This window comes from Taeniopygia guttata, chromosome 1, assembly GCF_048771995.1.
Source record: "Taeniopygia guttata chromosome 1, bTaeGut7.mat, whole genome shotgun sequence".
Classification (NCBI taxonomy): domain Eukaryota; kingdom Metazoa; phylum Chordata; class Aves; order Passeriformes; family Estrildidae; genus Taeniopygia; species Taeniopygia guttata.
In genome coordinates this window covers 40085074-40099361 of record NC_133024.1, presented here as the reverse complement: position 1 = coordinate 40099361, position 14288 = coordinate 40085074, and the positions used below count along the sequence as shown (strand labels likewise).

At 36.3% G+C, this 14288-nt stretch overlaps 1 protein-coding gene across 15 annotated transcripts in view; it reads right to left on the bottom strand.

Annotated features, from left to right (window-relative positions):
• Window positions 1–616: 616 nt before the first annotated feature.
• Window positions 617–14288, bottom strand: part of CNTN5 (contactin 5) — a 592916-nt gene continuing 579244 nt past the window's right edge. For all 15 annotated transcript variants that reach the window (XM_072927379.1, XM_072927359.1, XM_072927346.1 and 12 more), the window contains 5 exons: window positions 13837–13946; window positions 7145–7331; window positions 6586–6698; window positions 5049–5217; window positions 617–3440 (listed from right to left, as the gene is read on the bottom strand). In XM_072927379.1, coding sequence (XP_072783480.1) covers window positions 3337–3440; window positions 5049–5217; window positions 6586–6698; window positions 7145–7331; window positions 13837–13946 — 683 coding nt within the window. In that variant the 3' untranslated portion in view covers window positions 617–3336. The remainder of the gene's footprint in view (window positions 3441–5048; window positions 5218–6585; window positions 6699–7144; window positions 7332–13836; window positions 13947–14288) is intronic.

Here is a 14288-nt window from a genome sequence, read left to right as displayed (position 1 = left end):
CTCCTTACAAAGTTCTTCATTTCATAGAATTTATAGAATGGTTTGAGCTGGAAGGGACCTTAGAGATCGTCCAGTTCCAGCGCCCTGCCATTGCAGAGACACCTTCCACTATCCCAGGTTGCTCAAAGCCCCATTCAACCTCACCTTGAACACTTCCATGGGTGGGACATTCACAGCTTAGGTGGGAAACCTGTGCCAGAGTCTCACCACCTTTCTAGGAAAGATTAGATTTCCCTAAAATCTAATATAAATCCCTCATATGTTCATTAATTTTTTTTTAAGACAGAGAACCTTTATCTCTGATGTTAAATTGCAGATTTACATTACAATTTTAATTAGGTGTAGTTTCATTTTGAGAATTCAGGCCTTCTTTTACCTTTCAGTTATTTAGCTGTAAAAAAAAAATATTTACCTGGGAAATACAAAATTTAGGTAAAATGAAAATGATGCCAAAAATTATTTGATTTTAATGTCCACGTTTTCCAAATGCAACATTACAGATTCATCTCTTTCTTCTTGAAACACATGTAATTTAAAGGTTCTTACTTCTGAAAACCAAACAATTGTGTCACCTTGAACTCTATGAATATAACTGAGGAGATGACAGGAGATAAGATAAAAGTCAATAAAAAGAGAATAATTTATTAAAAAGATCTAATGTTACAAGAACAGTACACAGAAACTATTATATTACTGTGTCTTCCACATTGTATATACCATTATATATAGCATATATACAGATTGTATACAATATATCTAACATTTTGATATGGGCCATGACAGCAACTTTCTTTTGGTCTGTGAAACAAGGTTTCTTTCTAATTATTTTTTTTCTGAACAGAGTCTGTGACATTGTACAAAAATACAGTCTCCTCAGTGACGCTAGACTGCACTATTACAATCTTTTACATGAAAAAGGAAAAAGCTTTCCCTTGCAACTAAAAATGTCATGATAAGGAAACATCTTCTACAAAGTAACAAATAGGTAATACATAGGTACTTAAACATTTTAAACATGTTTATTAATATATTTAAGATGCAAAATACATATTCTGTTCATGTTAAATATAAAACATACCTCCTTTTGTCCCTGCAATACAACTACATTACCTGATGGTATGTTCAGTATTTCTATTTGTATCTTCATACTAGAGAGGGAGATGTGTCTAGATGGAGCTGTCTCCTTATCAGACTTTTTTTCTTCCTATAAAGCATATCCATTTATTGTTATCAGAATGTTTAACCAAATGCCACCAGCAGTGAATGTAGCCTATTTGAATACTCTGAAACGAACCGCATTGGCAAGCAACTGTGTAAAAAAATAGAGCAAATGATACATAACTAATTTATAAAACAGCCATTTGACTTTTTGGTTCATCACTTTATTCTTATTTATTTTAACATTTTGGCAGATGGTGGATTGCTGATGCAGGCTCTCTGCACAGTAGCAATGCTGCTGTTTTACAAGGGACAGCAGGTAGTTATTCTCTTTGAGTTTGCTCTATCAGCAAGATACTTTACACCTTCCTTTGATGTCAAAGGCTTTTCCAGAAGCAGAGATATAGAAGACCTCCTTCTATATATCTACAGTCAATTCTTAGCTAGCTATCCTGCATTTCTTTTCTGAGCAACATGATGACTTAAGTAATGTTAAAAACCATTTTTAAAGAAAATTATTTAAAATATAAGTGGGTAGCAAAGATTTTAGTTGAATGTCCTCTTAAAAATTTTACTGATAAAATATTCAAAAGCAAAAATATTTAGTCATCATCAGTTTTTCACCTTCTTGTCTCTGTTGTGCTTTTTTGGTTACTGTTTTGAAGCAGCTAAGATAGAGCACAGTTGCAGTGTATTATCTAAATGCCAAAAAAAAATTTGCTAGTGAATTGGCAAAAGAATAGCATTTTGAATTGGGAACCCATCAGCTAAAATAGGTTTTCATCAAAACTTTTGCAGGGAGAGACAACTCGAAAAACTACGCTATTAGGACTTTCATGTTAACCATTTTTGACTTGATTCTTCCCAGGCAGTGCAATGTTTTTTCCTAGGCAAGGTCCCCAGAGGTGACAGCAAAATGCTGCCCTTCATAACACTGTGCCCACCATGATTGTACAAACATGCACACCATCTTCCCTGGGAGTAATTTTTCCTCAGGTTCCAGTACATGGGAAGGCCTTCCAATATAGAAAAATTGTCCAAAGTGTCTATTTAGTAAAAAATTGTCTGGTACAGCAAAAAGTGGGGATTAGAACTGATAGCACACTGTACCTACAAGAATAATCTCCAGTGAGCTATAGAAATAGAGCAAATTAGATAAATAATTGGAATGATGCTCTGCAGCACTTTTCCAAGTTTTTATTTTCTCAGAAACAAAATTCTCCAAAATATATCCAACTGCAGTCTGTAGATATGTGGATAATGCCATTCTGAAAAGCATAGAATGCTACCAAAAATTGGACTCAGAGGAAAAAAAGAAGTTACAACTGAGAAGTGATTGGGAAAAATAGATTTATCTCCTTTCATTGCTTTATTTGTCCTCTTAGTAGCTTAATGTATATAATGTTTAAATGACCAGTGGAATTTTCATTGTCATATGCAGTAGGACTTGATTTCTTATTTTCTACTGAAAATTCCATTCAACATGAAAGCTTGTGGTATTTGATAAAAACTGACTGGTTTCCTCCTAAGCTTGTATTTAATAATTTTCCATTTCCCTGGTAATAAAATAAATGGATTTTCTGCTCCATTTTGCTATGTTATGGGGTAAGTTGTCTAGTATTTCATTGACTATCCTCGTTGCTAAATGTATACATACTATATATTTTCAGAACAAGTTATTCTTTATTTTTGCAGAGGTCTTTGTATATAAACTCTGTTTTTCTTCCTTGTGAGTAGGAGCAACCAGCTATATCAAACTTTTTTCTATACTTAAAAAAGTATTTCTTTTCTCCAAACCATACAGGTGTACTGCACTAGACACCACCCTGTAAACACCTGATGATACATGACTGGCTTCACCAAATTTGAACATATTAAAAAAGGAAAATACATTTGACAGAAATTACCTTTGCTTACAAAAGTTTATTACATACAATCTGCATATTTTTGGGCCAAGAAGGGTCTCCTCCCCAGAGGACCTTTAAAAATAAAGAAGAGATAAAAACCTGATGAATTATTGACCGTGTCTCCAACACTCCTGTAAGTGCACCACAGGCATTCCGATGGGTCTTTAAGCATTAGCTTGAGTTTTCAGTTTCTCCACAGACATAACACTCCATCCCTTGGTGTCATCAAGTTAAAGCAAACAAATAACAACATCAACAAAGTCTGCAGCCTTCACCATGAGGTCGAAGGTACTATCAGTGCCAAAAGCAGTGTTACAGAGGATGAGGAAGTAGACAACACATGTAAGGTGGACTGAGCACTTGTCACTTTCCCTCCTGAAATGAAAAGCAAAGTAATTAAGGAACAAATTATACAAATGGTTCTCAGTACATTTAGATATTAGCTTTTGCCCAAATTTATATTCTTTTACCCTCAGCAAAAGACTAACTTTTAGGCAATGGATTACTATGTGAGAACTGCAGTTACAAAATGGGCCCCCTACAAAGACGGGTTATGATGATACCTGCAGCAACTTGCATTTCTGGATCCTCATATTCAGTCTGCAAATTAATAGGAAATTCCAAAAGAATATATGGTTTTGTGTCTTAATCTTCAAAACAGCATTAGGCTGCAGAAGCTTCCCTGAGTCACAAATTTTTTTCTCAGAACAAGGAATGAAAGCTAGCTCTTGATCCCTAGCCTTGTCCTGAGGAAATAATGGTCTTTGGCCCATTAGTGCAATGTTGATTTTGATTACAGCACTGTATTAAAAGGGCATGCTAAGGGGAGCTGTGTTCTGGGGTAGTAGTGGTAACAAGATGGGAAGGGAACCAGACTGGGTTTCTTTGGACAGCAATTGTCCAAAATGAAACAAATGTGACATGCATAGTCTAATTAGATGGAGGACTTTGTGGCCTAGAATTATGATATATTAAATAAATATTCCATGGGGTAGGGATTAGTGTCTTCTGCATTCTGATGATAGCACTGCAGTTTCTGACCAGACTAGAGTTAAAATTGTAGTTCTAGATTGAAGTTTCAGGGTCACACCTTTTTGGTTAGTGCACCTTAAGGATCAAAGAGCAATATTTAATAAAATTTTAAAGTGTTATCAGAAGGTTATAATTAAAATGCCTTGTTATGTTTAGGCAAAGATTATGTTATTTCTTTGTTCTTGCCACTAAACCTTCCATCCCTTACTTACCTTTGTAATATTGATATTTTAAATTCTTTCAACATATCACAGTAACTGAGGAGAGAGCAGCTAGACATCATAATTTAAATAATGATAACACTTTAATACTGCTATAAGTTAATAATGAAATAAAGTAATAATTGTGCAATGGAGTCACTGGACTCAAGAGAAATTCAGCTTAAGCTCAAGCAGGCACATACACTGAGGTCAGCAACCTAAATCCATGCCACTTAAGCTGTGTTACATAGTACACCTCTGGCTGGCAGTACAGAATGATGTGTGTATCCCCTAAGTCCCACACCCCATCTTCCAGCTCTGTTTGGGATGCCTTAGGACATTACAGATGTCCTTAGGTGCTCATGTCTTAATACTAAAATTCAGATGATTAGCTGAATTGCTGTCAAGGCTCCACTGCTAGTCTCTATGGATTGCCTCCCAGCTGACTATATTGCTATTTCAGACACTAGTGCACATATAAACATCTATAGCTCAGGTAGATGTTATCCTCAAAAGGGAGAAGTTTCCTATAAATAATCTTCTTTGTTCATCAGCCTCACATGGTTGCCTCAGATGATCTTAAACATCCCATGTGTCACTAAATGCCTTTGTTTCTAAAGAACTAAAGATGCAGATCAATGCTTTTATTTAATAGCTAAATAATTGTGAGAACATTGTTTTTCTGGTAAAGAATAAGAGTTAATGAGCATTGCTATAATCACCATGCTTTCAAATATAAGTGTAATCTTACCTGAAAAAGATGGAACTCTGATCTGGGGACTTGCAGTCCCATCCCCTCCTTCACTGACTGCACAGACCTCAATGATGTAGACCCCAACATCAGGAAGAAGAACCACTGCAGAGGTTTTCTGTGTTTCTATAACTTGGCTATTGCTCTGGCCCTCTTGCCGAAATAACACCTGCGATGGATGAAGTAGATAGTGGTCACAGTGGTCATTCAAGCTCTGTGCCAGATATTTTGTGTAGCTAGAACAATCACAGCAATTTTAACAGTTTCATGCTTTCATTAGGGATTTATTGACATTGTATTTGAACAAACTTTGCTTTTACCCTTCTCTTCCTGCAATGACTTCAAAACAGTAATAGCAAAATACTATAGAGATTCATGAATGTGAAAGTACATAGATTATGACCTAGAGCAAAGACAGAGGATTTGCCCTCTTCAGCATTGTGTTGAACAACTTTATCTCCAAAATTTCAAACTATATTTTGAGTTCCATTTAGTTCAAATTCTTATCCTAAAGTTCATGTTGATATTCACATTTCTGGATCAAGAATGCAACTTCAAATGTAAGGAAAATAGCCTGAATAATGTATTAACCGTGTTTACCTTAGCTGGCTAAATCCACTGACAACAGCTCAGATCTGACCCTACATTTCCAGTGAAACTCAACACAAATTTATGGTGTGTGGGAGGGGAGGAAAGCAAGTCAGCACGTAGCTGTCTTTTTGGTATTTCTGCATAAGAGTTTCTGATCCCAGAGAAAACTGAAAAGGTCAGAGAGTTGTGAAAACCAAAGAAGTCAGCTCTACTATTTCAGAATATCAACGATTTTGATAAAGGTTAGAACAGTTTTTGGTTTATTTGAACCATTTTATACTTTCTCAGTGATATTTCCTGATGTATCAGAGGAGATATGAGATTGTAGTCTATAGAAATTATTTTATATGGGCTCCAAAAAAACCCAGATTCCACACTTCTCTAAAAACAGTGAAATCATGCTACTTTTATTTAAGGTATTGCAGTGAATTCTGATTTTTTGACTTGGTATTTAAGTGTTAATCTGGATTTTAATCTTTAAAACTTTGAAACTTTAAATTCCAGAAGTTAACATGAGTACTGTTGACCATGGCTAACATGATAACAAAACAAACTGAATTACTTGTGTTTCTGCTTCAAAAAATATTAATTTTAATGTAAATTAAAGATATGTAATTATTTTGCATTTCTCTAAATCCTACTGCAAATACAGTTGAATTGAAGAGTTATTAAATAGCCACTACTGACTCAGAGACGATGAACTGACCCCCTGAGATACAGGTGAGTCAGATAGAGTTTGGTATTTGAAAATCACAACACAAAAATATGTTGGGACATTTATATAATTTTAATTTTATTTATTGCTTCTCACAGTGAGAGCTGTTTGGAGACAGTTTGTAGAGAAAGCTTCACTTGCACAGAGGAACAAGAAGGGAAAAAAGCCAACAAAGAAGAGGAGCAATTTCTTGGAAGACAGAAAGGTGAGAAAGGAAGGGGAAGCACTAACCTTGTATCCCATTACATCAGATTCATTAGCTAGAGGTCTGACTGGCTCCCACCCAAGAGAGACATGTGAGCCATCCTGTATCCACATAATATTGCCTGGTGCTTGGCTGGGAGCTGAGAAGAAAAAAACATGTACACATATATATTATTATAGGTAGTTTCTTTAACAACAAAAGAAAAATATTTTAGTATTTCTTTATATTTAAAACTGGTAGTGCTGGCAGGCTTCCAACTCTAGATGGAACATTTAAGATTTTTTTCATCAGGAGTGTAACTTAGTAGATTATAGTGTATTTATTCCACCCACCCCATTAATTCCACAAAGTTTATGAACTCGAGCTCTTTCCTCTCCCTTTGTACAAAATGCCTTGTTTTCTAGGAAATTAACCTTTGTTATGGATGCAAAGTCATATGAATACATGTCTAAACATCAAAGCAAAGCCATGAATCAAAGCTATAAATGATTCTTGATTATTATACACTCTTGATAAATAAAACACTGAGGGACAGAGGCTGCTCCCAGATTTCTTCCTTTTAGCAAAGGTACTGAGATTACTTACGGGATTTCTTGGTTGCTGCATGTACAGCAGTGCTAGGTGGTCCATACCCTGCAGCATTGTATGCCCTCACTGTTAGGTGATATAATGTGTTTCCTTCTAATCCTGTCAGGAGGATGGATGACTCATTTCCCTCTGTTTTGACCTTTTCTGCTGCTTCTTCCTGCTGCATGTCCTTCCAGTAACCAACCTGCCAACAAGCAACCAAATGAAGGATTAATATAGGCACCTGGCAAGCTCATGCTGCCAGATGCTTGTGCTTGTTATCCTGTGGAGGGTGTTTTCACCATTTATGCCTTTTTCTGATCATCAAGCCCCTTTAAGCATATGGAATTTGCAGCTTGACCTCAAGCCGTTCAGTGCTCTCTTCTCCAAAATGGCAAGACATGGAATATTGTGGTGTGACCTGGAGCACATGGAAGAGCTGTGTACTGGCACAAGAAGAGGTTACTGTAAGACAGAAGAGGAGAGGGTGAGCTTTGTCAGGCAGAGCTCATCATTGAAGGACAACATTCAAGGAGAACTCAGACTCTGGTAGGTCACCAGAATATCTACATTCACCCTGGAAAACTCTCACTGCATCAGTTAAATGTTGTGAACAATATTCTCTTGGCCTGGTTCAACTCAGATCCAGGAGATTTCTTATCAGTCCAATGAATAGGCAATGACAGAACAATGACAGAAATATTTTAATCACCTGAAAAAACTTAACAGAAGAAAAAGAAATAAATGGATTCAGTTCTTGGATATAAACAGGTTTCTGGTAAATGAAGTTTTGATAGTATGTTTATGCCCTTCTTTTTCAGACATAAAATGAACCCCTAAATTGATCTTTGGTGGTTCTTAACACTTATTCTCTAGTATCTTTAAATTTATCATAATCTCAAAGAGGTTATAAAGCTGAACTGAGAATCTGGCCAGTCTTTTTCCTCAGGGACCAAGCACTTGCAGGGTGTAAGTGGAGAAAATGTATCTAGGCAAGCTACACAAGTAAGGCCATTCTCATGGGGCCCTATTTTGCCTAACAGGAGATGTCACTAACATGCCATTCAAAGACTTATACTCAGCTTACTTTTATTCATGCTGAGACCTACTTGCTTCTCTTCCACATTTTGACCTTTTGTGTGAAGCTGGTTATTTCTTAATAAGTTATTTACATTGTATTGGGATAACTTTTCCTCTGAGAAAAAAGGTCACAGACAAGACAGAACTCTTGAGAATGTCTCCCAGGAAATGGTGAACGAAAAAAACCCCAAGGGGTTCACAGGAAAATAAGACCAGTGAGCATAATGCTGACTTTTTATATTTGTATTAGGACTGCCATAAAAAAAGATCTGGTTGCAAAAATATACATGTGAGGTCCTATATTTACTTGAGAAAAGTGCTCTGTTAACTTTGATTGAGGGTATATTTGTGTCAGCTCACAGTCCACTCTTTCAACTGTAAAATTCAAGTATTTGTCGTTTGTGTGTGTACCTGCATTATCTCATGTTAAAATGCTGTTGCTTTAATTCTTAGATCAATTACAGCTCAGTTCACAAATCTAGCTACAGTCACCACTTTTTCTGAAAAAAGTGTGATTCACTGAGGTGTTTTGCTGGATGAATACTTGACCAGAGCAACTGATATCTGAAATAACACCCATTCATAGTCAGTTTTCTTTTCTGAAAAAGAAAAAGGAATTAATAAGAATTTATTTACAGCCTACTATTGAATCTACAATGCTTATTATCTCTTGGTCAGTCAGATTCCTTTCATTTTACTCGTGATGCATCTTAACAAATTTGATGTACAAATGATGAGAACTGCACAATATTAAGCACTGTATGAACAAGCAGTGAGGGGGAACGTTTCCTGGAACCCTGTAGTCTGCTGAGGATCCAAGAAGAAAAAGGTCAGAAAGGAAAAGTGAGTTGACTAAGCTTACACAGGTGAACAGTAGCAGGTGTTGAAATGAGACTCAAATTTTTCTCCTTTTTCTAGAAATCCAGGAGGAAAATTACAAGTAGCTGTATTAATTAATTAATTTAATTAAACCTTAATTTAAACTTCTCAGAAGGGATCTATAATACAGAACAGGTTTTCATAGTAACCTATTTTCATAACATTGAATATTGATAGTAGCATGAAACATGAAGCATAAATCATACAAAAGTAGTCCATATTTGAAAACTGAAAGAAAAAGGGGGAAAGAAAGCATTTTGTCTGTTTAATGCATTCTTGTTTGTGAGGTTTTACATTTTTTTTCTGGACTTTCTGATGTTTTTAGCCAAAGAATAGTAAACTTTCATACTTGATTTCCAGAGACCCATCCCTTTGAGCTGGAGAGGAACAACCTGCTTTGCTCTGCTCATGGGTTAAGCAATAGTTAAAAGCAAATCTTGGTAAAAAAAAAAAATTCTGTCTAAAATTCTTCTACCGCTGATACTTGCAGACCACTTCCTTGAAGTTTTAGGTTAAAAAGTATCTTAAATTATACTACTCTTTTCCATAAATTTGTTTCTAGTTTATACAGTCCTTGTCATAACTCAATCTGATCTAATTGCAGGTCATCTTCATAAATGTAATAAAGTCAGAGTTACTGGCTGAATATTCTTCCTGTTGACCACAGAAAATTAAAGCCACAAATTAAATATAACAAGTAAGAGTTTAAATTAAGTAGAATTTCCGTCTTGCTTTTCTAGTCTGTGGTTAAAATATCCATATGCTCTTTCTAAGTTACCTCAAGGTGTACTTCACTAAATCAAAAAAAAATTCAGTACCATGTAGATAAAATTATCTGTTCCTTTATAAAAATAGATAAAATGCAACTGAGAAACAGCAAAATATTGAGTAATTCTCTTTGAAATACCACAATATGGTTTTATTAAATAAATAATACAATAAACCAAGTTATTATGTCAAATAATCCTCTCCGAAAATGGCATTCAAGATTTTTTCATCTTCACTATTTTTTTCGTTATTTTTGATTTTATTTATTTGTTTACTTCAAATTGATATTTTGTTTGTATTAATCAAACTCCTGTCCTTTAGAGGAACTCCAGCAACTCCAGCAACATGATCTTTTTCAGTTATACTTAAGTATTAGGCTTGTCCTTCTGGAAAAGAAAAATTAAACCCAAAATATCTCTTCTTCCAGTCAGTAATTCTTTCTGTTTTCCTTCCTTACCAGTAGTGAACAAAAAAAGAAAATATTGCCTCGGGCTCAGATAGATTTTATAACCTTCAGCTTATAGATTCCAAACAATAAGTATGAACAACACACTATATTTTTTCCACAATTCTGACAAAGTTTTTGAGCTGCTTCTACTTTATAAAACTGTAGCTGGTTTATATTTAGTAAGGTCGGGTGGACAGCTGACAAACCTGTACTGAAGGCAGGAATAATATGTGCTTTGGAAGATGCAAATGAGGGCAGCAAACCTTGCATAAAACTCATGTGACATAACAGTTAACACTGCCTTTCAAGGATGACAACGTGAAATTGGACAAGTTCCTTTGCCTTTCTTTACTCCTTAGTACAAAGTGCAAGCAGGGCCAGAGTCAAAGTGGGCCACTGTGAACTTTTCCACATTTAGTAAATATTCTGCCACTTTGGTTGATTAAAGCCCAAACATTCAAGTGTTAAGAAAATAGCTGCCCCTTTCATAATGCTGTTGCCAAAAGGCCAGAAATGTGGAGACAGTGTAGGAGGTTGTCACTGCTATGATGACCACAGCCAGAATACGAATTGAGACATGAAAGCACAGTGGCTAGTCAGATTGTTTTGCATTGAGATTGAACTGAAGGCATCTCTTTACTTGTGTTCCACAATAATTCTATATTAGGAAAGAAATAAAAACCTGAAAAAAGATAATTAATCCTTTTATCAAAATTACTGGATTCCTGTGCATTATCTATTTGCTGTTTGCGGATAAAGGAGTACTAAGGCTTTGTTTTCCACTGCACTGAACAAATGATGAACTTTCAGAAGAGTTTTCCTAATAAGTGAGAGAGGCTCTTAAGAAAGCAAATAATATGGAAAACATAAAGCTGTTCTGTACTTCTGGGTTTTTTTTTTTGTGGAGGGTGGATTTTAGCCCCAATATCTTCTTACAGAGACTCCTTTCCTTTTTGCACAGTGGGGATGCTTTAAAGGCAAACTGTCGGTATGTTAGGAAAATTGGGCTGATAGTGTGGACCTAGTGTACTTAAGTGAATATTATAATACACTGACTCACTGTACTGATCCTATAAATCATTATCTCCTTTTTGATGAAATCCTTCCCAAAAATGGAATTGAAAAGATCTAGCAATACCATCCTTAGAAGTTATTCTCTCCTGCTGAATTGTGTAGAACAGCAACATTTACTTTTATATTTACTGAATAAGTGCTGCTCAGACTGTAATCATTCCTGTGAGGATGGAGGAGAGTAAATTACTCCACGGAAGATTTGTCTGTCAGAAAGTGGGCAGAGGAATTCTGGCTAAATGAACAAAGACAGAAAGAGCAAGATGGGGAGGAAAAAACACCCTCATCTCCCCAGATAAAGGTAGTACCTTAAAAGATATTAGTACTTAGAAGGCTCCTCTAATTCCTTCATGGGAGGAGGTAAAAGGGAGCAGTGAAATTTTTTTTTTTTTTTTTTGGTTAAGTTAATTGCAGGTCCTTAGCTTGAAATATCTACTCTGTAATCTTCATGCTATACTCCTAAAATTAGTGTACAGCAGCGTGAGTAGCTAAATTATTAATAAGGTTCGCTGTTAGTAACTTATCCTGTATTAATGGGCATTTTCAAATTTGTACCTGAGAAATCTGTGAGAGACGAGAGCTGCCAAGTATTACTTTTTGGACCAGAGTATGCCAAACTTTAAAGGTCAGAGCACTTTCCAAGTGCAGAAGACCACCTCTGACACAAAGCAAGCCCATTGTCCTTCCTGTAACACCCATCTATTGCTAGGACACACCTGTAGAGCTAAGGGAAGTGTTATGTGACAAGCAAGTAAATGCAAAAATCCATTCACATTATGAAATGATAAGCTTCTAGGGAAATAAAATCCAATTTTAGAAAGAAAATCTATATTTTGTTTAAAAATATGTAATGCAAAGTTAATAGAACATTTTGAGAATAATTTTGATCGATGGAATGAGGATAAGAGTGAAAACAGTAGGTATAATTTAAAAGATGTTAAGATAGCTGAGAAAATAAACCAAACCAGACACCTTTCTGAAAAGAAAAAAGACAGGGTGCAGCAAGTAAGTTATTTCAGGTGATAAAAGACTGGTCTCAAGATTGAAGTCAGCTTACTAACAAATGGAACACTTCAACATGGAGAGGAATAGTATTTGCAAGATGAATATCATCTCTATCAGATACAGTTTTGTTCTCTTTATAAATCGCAGGTTTAAAGGTAAAATGGTCAAATATAACTTTTGCTGCATGAGGCAAGCTATGTGCAAAGGAATAGAAATGTATTTATTGTAAGAAAGAAGTGGGAGAAAAGAACAACGAAAGAAAACTGACATAGGGTTAGCAGAGTTCAGCATGCAGACATAGATGGAAAAAAGACCTGAACAAATGCTAGACCTGAGGGGACATGCCAAAGTCACAGCCCATTTGCACGGTGCTAGATATTAATAGAAATACTGCTATCCAGTATATCAACAGGCTACAGAAACAAGTGTAAAAATATTAAGTGGCTGCATCTGAGCTATGAGGTAAATGTGTTGTCCTGGTTGTGGCTGGCCAGCCAGAGGCTGAGCTGGAGAAGGTGCTGACTCTGGTGTTGCCCAGACACCTACATTTCCTTCCTAAGGCTATCAGTGATGGCCACCAGCCCCTGTGGTTGCCTAGACATGCTACCAGGGAGACACCCTGTGCCAGTAGATCACAAATTATCTTTTGACACCCATATGATTGGTGCCTACCTCAGACCTACACTTTTACTCTCTTTTCAATGCTACTATAGAAAATCAGGAATGAACCAGCACAGGTCTAAAGCAGGACAAATAGTCTGTATCCAATAATCTGTTCATTTTGTTTAGCTGGACTATTTAATGAGAATCAGCACAGCCTGATCCACAAGGTCAGGGTGGGTTGTGGTGGCGGCCCAAAGGAATGGACAGGTGTGCTGCTAGATCTGATCTGTTCCTGGAGGTTTGGATTGTAAATTGTATCCAAAAGTGCAAGGAAGTCCCATGCCAGGGCGGGCTCGTTCTCCCAAGTCAGGAAGGACTGTCTCTAAGCAACATTTTATTTATGGACTGTGCAGCTGCTCCTTGCTCCTTCCCTCCTTACATCCTGTTGTTACGGTCTGCCCAGCAGATGTCCCTCGGCCACTGTGGGATGAGAGTACATGATCCCTTCTCTGTGCTGATTGCTGTCAGTAAATAACAAGCTTGAACTGGTAGCTTAGAGCTGGAAACAGTCAATACCTAATTTTCCCCAGCCTGTGAATGATGCATGCTGGGTCACTTGCAGTTCTTTCAGCTCTTTCTGAAGTAACAAAGAGGTCTTACAAGAGCTGGTGTTGAACAGTTTTCAAGCACAAATAAATAAAAAAATGTTCTGGTGCTACAGCTGTGACTGTTGTTCCACAGTATGTAGACTCAAATGAGAATAATTCCTATTGAAGCTTCACTACTGCACACGTTAACAGAATGCAACACTCTCAAAAGCAACAAGATTTCTCATTATGATATTCTGTGTTCATACCTCGAATCCCTGTGGTCTTCCTAGACTTTCTTTAATATGTTTCCATGCAACAAGAATCTCTGATACAGATAAACTCGTAGCTTTGACATCGATGGGAGCAGCAGTGGGTTCTGTATTAAGAAAAATTGAAACAATAAACCTCCACTGTAACAGCTTGTATTTATCAAAAACACTCCATCTGAAACTGTCATTTACTTCCTTTATTCTACCTTAATACTCTCAAGAAGGTATGACACTTAGGGGGAACATGAAAAACTGAACAAGATGAAGAGATTATTATTGTTGTATTTCTTTATTTGTGTCATGCTACATCAATATCTCATCACTGATGATGGGTGCAGCAAACTGTGACAGAATCTGTGATGTTTTTAAAAACCTTTAATATTTGTATATGTGTCCCCTGTCTCCACACACCCCTTTCATAGCCCTAACTGCAGCAGTAAACGGAGCAT